The sequence below is a fragment of the Apium graveolens genome, chromosome 10 (genome assembly GCF_009905375.1).
Source record: "Apium graveolens cultivar Ventura chromosome 10, ASM990537v1, whole genome shotgun sequence".
Classification (NCBI taxonomy): domain Eukaryota; kingdom Viridiplantae; phylum Streptophyta; class Magnoliopsida; order Apiales; family Apiaceae; genus Apium; species Apium graveolens.
This window is the reverse complement of record NC_133656.1, coordinates 92,067,701-92,076,658: the sequence shown is the minus strand read 5'-3', so window position 1 is coordinate 92,076,658 and position 8,958 is coordinate 92,067,701. Positions and strand designations below refer to the sequence as shown.

General features: G+C 34.2%; 1 protein-coding gene across 2 annotated transcripts; it reads right to left on the bottom strand.

The window, feature by feature from the left end:
• Nucleotides 1-4,013: 4,013 nt before the first annotated feature.
• On the bottom strand, nucleotides 4,014-8,394 carry LOC141688910 (chloride conductance regulatory protein ICln). Of its 2 annotated transcripts, none has more exons than XM_074493058.1 (8): nucleotides 8,261-8,394; nucleotides 6,688-6,850; nucleotides 6,457-6,580; nucleotides 5,802-5,916; nucleotides 5,628-5,693; nucleotides 5,470-5,526; nucleotides 5,281-5,375; nucleotides 4,014-4,229 (listed from the first exon to the last, which is right to left on the bottom strand). In XM_074493058.1, the coding sequence occupies exons 2-8, from the start codon at nucleotides 6,846-6,848 to the stop codon at nucleotides 4,158-4,160; spliced, it is 690 nt and encodes a 229-aa protein (XP_074349159.1). In that variant the 5' UTR covers nucleotides 6,849-6,850; nucleotides 8,261-8,394; the 3' UTR covers nucleotides 4,014-4,157. The 2 variants fall into 2 exon arrangements, with proteins under 2 accessions (XP_074349159.1, XP_074349158.1); XM_074493057.1 differs by lacking the exon at nucleotides 8,261-8,394 and adding an exon at nucleotides 7,794-7,815 and having other exon boundaries at nucleotides 5,476-5,526.
• Between the last annotated feature and the right edge of the window lie 564 nt (nucleotides 8,395-8,958).

Sequence of the window (8,958 nt, the reverse complement as noted above, 5' to 3'; positions counted from 1 at the left end):
TCTTATTTTTGTAGGACAAACAACAATTGAGCCTTTCATGTGAGAATGAGAGAAAAGATTGAGAGAAAAACATAAAATAAGAGAGGCAGGATCCTTCCTGGAAAAAGGAGAGGTAGAATGAGTGTCTATATTTAGCAATCCTTGTGAGGTAACTCTGACTCTTAAAAGTCATGAGACTAGTGCAGTGAGAAGTAGTGAGACTACTTATTCAAAAGAACAGAGAGCTTAGGTTTTTCCTATTCTAATCTACTTGTAAACTCATTACTACAGACTTCACTAAAACTTGAAGCTGCTGATAGTGTTCTATATGAGCATTGACAAAAGCTTGAACAATGTGCATCTAGCTGGATCTTTCTTCCTGAAGATAATGTCAAAAAGGGGGAGAATAATATCTAAATGCCAAAACAGCTAATGGATGTTGCCAGATAATAATATTCTTTTCTTGATAGGGGGAAGAAAGAATAAATCTAAATGCAACTCACAAAAGAAGATCAAATTGGGTTCTTGGGTTCTGCATTTAGATAAAGTTTTGACATCATCAGCCAGAACTTGTGCATAATTTCATAATGAAAAAGTTGGGGGAGATTGTAATATATAATAGATGATGTCAAAGATTACTGAAGCTGACAATGTCATTAGCAATCAGTTAAGCTTGGGGTCAACCCTAAGTAAGTTGTATTGTTATCTAAATTTGTATTTTGTACTTGTAACACTTAAAGTCTGTAAAAATGCAAAGGAGCAGACTGGAGTCTTTTTCCTAAAACATTATCAAGCCTAAGGATTCTATCTGGAAGAAGATCAAGAAGATCATGCCTCAAAAGAATTTTGAAGAAGCTTGGAGTTGAATAAATCTGTTTGGAGAAAAATGTTCTAAGTCAAGATCTCTACAAGTGACATATTTAATGTTATCGAGAAGTCATTCAAGAACTCCAGAATGACTTATCGAGAAGTCATTAAAACTATAGAGAGTACCGACGGATAAGCAACATCTACTCGAAGGATGAGCTATATATCCACTCGATGGATGAATAACATCTACTCGACGGATGAGCAATATCTACTCGACGGATGAGCAATATCTACTCGACGGATGAGCAATATCTACTCGACGGATAAGGTATACACCTACTCGATAGATGAGCAATATCTACTCAACGGATAAGCAATATCCACCGGGAGTAGAGAAGTCAGGAAAGCTACTCGAGAACTCAAAAAGATATCGACAAGTCATTCCTTCACTAGAGAACTTAGAGTTATCGAGAAGTCTATATCCATTCGAGAACTCAGGGACATCTACAAGTCAAGTGAAGTTATTAAGACTAGAGATCTCGATGAGCTAAAGACCTCTACAAGCCAAACTCGTTATGGAGTACCAGACATCTCGATAAGCCTTTATACTTATCGAGATATCAAGTGTTCAAATGAATCAAACTGGAGATCTCGAAGTACAGTCTCAAAGTACAGAATTGCAGATCAGTTTAATATTCAAGATAAACAATCAACAAACAATCCAACAACTGAATTGATAAGTCTACAAAAAGCAGCTTGAAGAGTGTGGAAGATCAATGGCAAAGATTAACTGACAGAGGAAGATTAAAGTAAACACGGGATGCTAAAGATATGCTAAGCCAGAAATGGAAGATTTGCTTTTCTATAAATAGAAATGACAAGTGACAGTTTAGAAAAGCTAATAGCATGTTTATTGTCCACTGTGTAAACCAGCAGTTAACTGAGCTATAAAGTTAACACTGGTCCTCTAGTTAGAAGTAACAAATTAGATAAAAATTCTTGTAACACTCTCGAGAAGAAGCTGAGCTCTTTAATTTAGAAGAGCTTAGAAATTTTGTAGCAAAGCATCTTAATTTTTAATACAAAAATTAAGTGAGCTTTGAAGACCCGTGTTCATTATTTTATGCAAGTTTAATTTGTGCATGAACACCTTTCTATACAAGATTTAATTTATTTTGTTCAACTATTATCTTTCAAGAAAAGCCTAAAATCAGAAAAATACATTCACCCCCCCCTCTCTGTGTGTGATTCATTACCTAACACCTTGCAAAGGACAAAAGCAGGAAAAGTCCTAAGAAGTTCAGGTGTGCCCATAAGTGCCTTAACAAAGAGAAAGAACCTTCAAACCAATGAAAATAAAGAGAGCCTAGAGCTCAAGGACGCGCACCGTAAAGACATGCAAAAGGCACGCCCTCAGAATATATAGAAAATAGTTTTTATGTTGATACCTTGGAGGATTATGGCGTGCCCCTAATTTGTAAAAATTTTAGGGTACGCCCTAACTAAAAAAAGAGGTCTAGAAATGGACTTCAACATGTTATTTGTACGAGTTTTTTGGACGCTTAAAGAGGAAGAAGACTATTATTACCAACATATTTGTTGCAGGTACTTTATTGAAGAACTTATTTCTGTAATGCAACTATAGAAAGGCGGTATCCGTGGTTAGAGACCTCCAGAGACATGCATAAACGGAAAGCCCCCTCCTGTAGTTAATGAGTGTCCTTACTGGGGATGTGGGGTAAACTCTGGTGTGTGTTTTGGAAACTCTGTCTCTATAATCAACGGGTGTCCTCGTTGGGAGATTTCGGAGTATCCTACAGTTTGCACCCAAAAACTTGGGATCACTTGTCTTGCAATCTGGTAGGGACTCCTTATCCGGGGGACAATGATGCGTCCAACATTTGGGGTGAACCACGACTATACATGCGTCCACGGACTAGAGAAACGGCTGGTAGCAGGGGGTTATCCTTGGCCAGGGAGATGCCTTATCCGCGAAGTTTCGAAGCTATAAACGAGCCTTGGACCTTTTTGGTTGAGCCTCATCGACGGACATTTCTAAAGCTAGTAGAAGACGGTTTGCAGTAGGTTTTCTAATGGGCCACGGGATGAGAAATCTAAGCTCATTAGATTTCTTGTTTCCCAATAACTATGCTGACTTGATTCCTTATAAATAGGGATACGTAGGAAAATTGCAAGCGGTTAGAAGTTGATAGCGCAAAGTAGACACCACTAAGTCTAAGCAATCTCAACCACCAATAATTACAACCACCAAACACTGTTCACATTTTCCGACGAAGAACCATCGTCACAAATTTTGATTCCGGCTAAAAAACTCAAATTTTGTTACTATCAAATTTCTTCGTCCAACGATTTGTCCGTCAAAAAAATATTAATCTACTATTAAGATTATCATAAATCCAAGTTAAATCAAAATATTGACAAGTGACAACATTTCATTTTAGTCTGATTCAGTCATTGTATCTTTGTATTTTGTTGAAAACATGAATTCCATGTAAAGAGTATTTGATAAGAGTGCCGCGTAAAATAGTGTAATAGGCTATTAGCTTTGTTTCACTTGTGATTCTGAGAACAATTTATATTTTAATTGCTAATCTGATATGTAAATATACTATTAAATTAAAAACGAAATATTAAAATCATATTAAATTAATAAAAACCGTTAAATCTAATTTTAAAAATTATTATTCAAGACTTGTAAAATTCAAATCCCAATATCAACATATTAAAATCATAATTTATTATATATAATGATAAAACCGGATTATATACTAGTATTGAAAAATAAGTAATCTGATAAAACAACCCAAGAGTAGTCTAGTCCTTTTTTTGGAAAATGAGACTATGAGAGTAGTGTAGTTAATCACGGGAACCAGCCAAGTTTTCAACGAACACCACGAGATACCAATAAAAATTTCCAATTTTAATTATCAGGATAAGGTATGTATCAAATCAAACTGCCCAGAATTACTTTTCAAATAAGCTACTTCTAAATTTTACAAAAAAACTTTTTTGCCTGTTTTTCTGTTAAAACTGCTGCTGTCTGAAACAGCAACCGAACCGGAGCCTAAGATTTGAGTAATTCAGGCAAGGTTTGATTTTAATATAGCAAAAAGTATTTATATTTATCGTATGTTAATCTGATCACGGTGATGAATACAATTCAAAATCACGATTAATAGCTGAAAATACTTGCAACACATCGCTATCAGAAGACTCAAATTTGCATAATCCTAAATTTACACTGTTATAATAATTCAGTAAATCCCACCAAAATTTAAGAGAAATTGGTGTTACATTCAAAGATCTATACTGTTATACTTGGTCATTCTCTCCAGCTATTTTAGCAGTCAAGAATTAGCACTGTCGCTATCCTTGTCCATCTCTTCAGGATCCTCAAAACGCTGATCGTTAATTTGAAGCTGCATTTCCAAACACTTGACAAGTTATGATCACAAAGAAACTTGCTTCATTATTAGATTGTATGTACCTACGAAGTATATTAAGTAAAGCGATTACTTGTTCCAAATCTGGTCAAGGATACATTCTTAATCTATCACTTCTCAAAGAAGTGACAGGGGAGTATTGATATGATCTTTGACGTCTGACGAGCAGTTTAAAGGTAATGTGTAATTATTTGGATATACAAGATTTTTTTTATCACTTGTGTTTGTTATATATTAGTTGTGTACGATGGTTTGCGTTCTGTACTAATCTTTTACATAGGGCTCACGTGTCGCATTATTGACCACTGGAAAATACAAATAGGAAGGCCATAATACGCTCCCATTACTCTGGTAGTCCAGCAGATCAAATATCACAATATATCCACGAACGACCAATAAAAAAAAAGATGGTCTATTACTCTATTGCCAGTAACTCACTAGCTCCGCACCTAACTTTGAAGTACAATACAGTTTGGATATCCAATAACTAAATTTTAGAACGTATTGTCTATTTTTTTTGTTGGGATTGGTGGCTTTAACAGTTCTTTACTAACATATTTCTCATTTTGATTTCCCAAACAGTTTTTTTTTTTTTTGCAAAAGATCTCTAAGTCTAGTGAAACCTATGACAGTCTTGCAGCACGAAACCTTTCTGGAATCTACATGCAGCATAGTGATTCACTGATTTTGACAGTTTCTATCTTACTGGATTTAATAATCATAAGATTTATCAGCTAGAGTTTAACACAAAGAACCTGTTGACTTCTAGGTGAGCTCTAATGATTATTCACGTTACAGTCATACTAAATTCAATCCCAATAGAATTTATCATTCAAGTTGATCCTATATAAATGACAAGTCTGAACAACTTAAGTCAACCCAAATAGAAAATATGAACTTAGTCCTAAGAATTGATAGGAAGGAGCCAGGAGGAATGAAAAAGATTAGTAAACTAGAGCAAACAACAGCAGCCTGAGAATTGTACAAGCAGCTAAAAATAGGAAGAAATGGGCATGCAAATAATAACCTGAAGCACCGTATGGGCCAAGTCGTGATCTCCATTAGAATAGCCAATTGAGCTGGTTGGAGCCAAGACATCATTCCACTCTGAGTCATCAATCTCTGTAAACATCCGAAAGTTAGAAAGAATAGTGTTATTTTTTTTAACAACATGATAGAATGAAATTTATACAAGAAGAAAATGAGTTGATTGAACCTGCACCATCTGTAGCCATCTGATCAGCACTAAAAATCCAGTTATGCTCTTCTTCACCTGAATAAGAATTACAAATATGCATTAGGTAGCTAACACAATAATAGTAATATATTCCCATGGCAAAATCAAATTTGCGATCTGCAAGACTAAAATCTCACCCTCACTTTCAACAGGCTCTGGATTCAACTCGGCACATTCACAGAATACATCAAAAAGGGTGTCCACTGAGAAGAAGTCAAAATGGATTTAGAACATATAACCACTAAATGTAAGACAGCAAGAAAAAGGAAAGATCGAGAAATCTAATGTAAAAACAAGGAGTATATACATACATTGACTTTCGTCTTCCGGCACAAGCCTCAACTCGGAGATCTTTGTTAAGTCTAGGATGTCATTAGATTCTGAGTCTGAGCTTTCAGAATCTTCGTCTTCATCTCCAGTATCAATCTTCAAGAGAAAATTGCAAATGGCAAAAGTTAATCAAGCAATATACACATAAAATGGAAAAAAAAGAGTTGCAAGATATGGATAGCTAAAACTGCAGGGACTCGCCATATACTAAAAGTAAAAAATGCAACATCAAAAGAATAAAGAAATGGCAAAAGGTTTTTAAAAAAAATATTATATAGAGGACAAAAAAAAGTTATAAGAGATATGGTTAACCAAAACTGCAGGGACTCGTCATATCTTAAAGTAAAAATTTACAAATAACAATTTGAAGCCCTCTGCATTAATTGAAGATTGACAGAAAATATCCTGAATCATATAAGCTAAATTCCTGGACCAAAAACTCCGCTCAAATTTCAACCTTCCAACCGGAACTTAAGACCTGCCTCTTTTAAATAAATTATATTTTTTAATATCAATATGAACAAGTAAACTCAACACAGGGTTACTCTTCCAAACTTAGGAATTATTGATAACTAAGATCTAAACTCAAACCACACGTAAAAGGGATGGAAATAGATCCAAATTACAACATCAAACCTGAGCATAAATACAAGGGGAAGGGTAAGCCTCTGGATCTCTAGACACAGCATGAAGTGATACTGAATAAAAATCAGCGGCATAACCTTTAGACCTGTCCGAATCACTAAGCCACACCACTTGCCTGATAAAAAGCAATGTTCACAAATCAGTTAAGACTTAAGAGAGTGTGAGTGTGTGTGTGTGAGTGTGTGTGTGTGTGTTGTATTAGAGATAGAAGGGGGACAATACTTGGAGGTCATGTAAAGAGTGCCTGGGGTCTCAGGGGAACGATTGCCAAGGACAATGGAGACGGAAGGCTGTACATGAATCAATTCCTCATCATGATTGAATACTGGTTCTCCAGCACCTTCTCCAATCCTCTGTGTGAACAGTCTTAATCCTCCTGTCATCCCTAGTCAAAACCATAGATTGAAATACTGAAGTGGCTGTTCAACCAGAAGTCATTAATTTAATGGCTCAATCGGTTGAGCCTGATTTATGTAATATAAAACTATAATTTACTGGCTATTTTATTAGTATAGGCACTATGTATGGTACCTATATTTTTGCAGCATTAGTAAATTTAATACATGCATTAATATTTTCAAATAATTAGTATTCTCTTGAAAGCTATAGTAAAATCGTTACAGCGGTGCATTGTGTATAAATTAAGAAGCTGATAACTGGTGATAAAATTAACTTCAACGGCTGAATATTCCATCGAAGATCCAAATTGTCAATAAAAAAAAACCTTTTAACTTTTAAAACTCGTGACATACTCTGTTTGCATCTTGTACATTTCAATCTCAAGCAACAACCTAACTTTTATATAGCAAAGTTAAAAGAAAGATATATCTTCGAGTTGATGAATCAACATGCATCCTAGACTGGTACAATTGATTAAAATTTCATATGAAAGTTCATGTGGCATATATTCTTGCAATAAAGATTTAGCAGAACAAGCCAGTATAGGTGTATTTAACTGATGTGACGATAATGGTCTGTGAAATTCTTGCAAACAAACAATGAATTATAGGAAGTGGTGTATAGTTCTTGTACGTGACAGAGTAATAGGGGAAGCTCTAGTGAAGACTAAAACATCAAGCTAATGAGTAATGGTTGATCGTAATTATTGTACTAGATCTTAAATATGTTGCTCTCAAGTACAGAGTATCAGACAACACAAATCCCGGTGTCCGGGTCGACTATTTTAAATAATTGGCAGCATATCATAATTTCAAAATTCAGAACACATTCAGGATACATCATCATTTTAAACATGTCTTTTTGCACATGGCTACGGTTACATCTCAATCTTTTGCAAAAAAAAACAAGTTAATCAACAAATCGCACACCTATTTTCGCAACCGACTTTTTAAATTCCATATCGGTTTTTCTCATATTCCTATTATCACCACGAGCCTTTCCATCCCGCTCCCGTTCCTACTTTCCGTTTCACATCCTAACGTAAACACAAATACACTCTATCAAAATTATTCAAACAGTCACACTCCCAATTTCCTCAACTCAAACAACTTTCATCTCCGAGAATCCGAAACCGAAGATTGGGAGAAACATAAACTTTAAATACACCTTCTTAAACCACAATTCGTACTATAACAGCAGCCACAATCACATAAATGAACTAATACCTACATTTTGCACTACTTACAACTACACAAATTAAACCTGAATCTATATTTTTCACTGTATCAAATATAAATAAAAAAAAACTAATTAAATGAAAATAAAAGCACAAAAACAAGATGTAACTACAAAATTAAAGTGAGAAATAAAGTTTAAATTAAATTACAAAACATACCTTATAGTAGAAACGTAGTTGTGAGCTGTCAGAACGTTGCAGAACAAGCTCTAGGGTTTAAGTGATGAAATACAATTTTGCTTTTTCTTTTTATTTTAAAAAAAAGCAAAACAAAAAATGATGTATTGGAAATATAAGTTTTGGGCTGGGTTTTTATGCCGGACTATTGTGTTTGGTATCTTTGGGCTATTTTGTTTCTTGGTTTAAGCCCATCTACAAAAACTGATGCTTTTTAGGGCTCCGAACCTCCGACAAAATTATTAATTTTTTTAGGGGTAGTTAGTATTCTAAAAGATGAAGATGGTAATCCAAATTAGTAGGTTAAGATGCATTTAGTAATTAATCAGAAATGGTTAATTGAAATATTAATTGGATGTAATTATATTATGTAAGGAAATTATCCAGTGATTCATTGTATTCTTAAATTGAATCGGAAGAGACCTTTTAACAATTAATCACAATTAATCGGATGGTTAATTGGTGCTACTATATTACTTTTATAAAATCGAATTCATAATTTAAAGCGATAAATGATAAATACTTTCTTCTCTTGTCACGCTTTATATTTTTGAAATCGTAAACTTTATTCATTTTGTAAGTATGCAATACTATTGTCTATGTATATTAGAATTCAAAATTTTTAAATTTATAAGTTTAATTTCTTTGTTGGTTATGTTGTTATTTACGAAGGTTATACT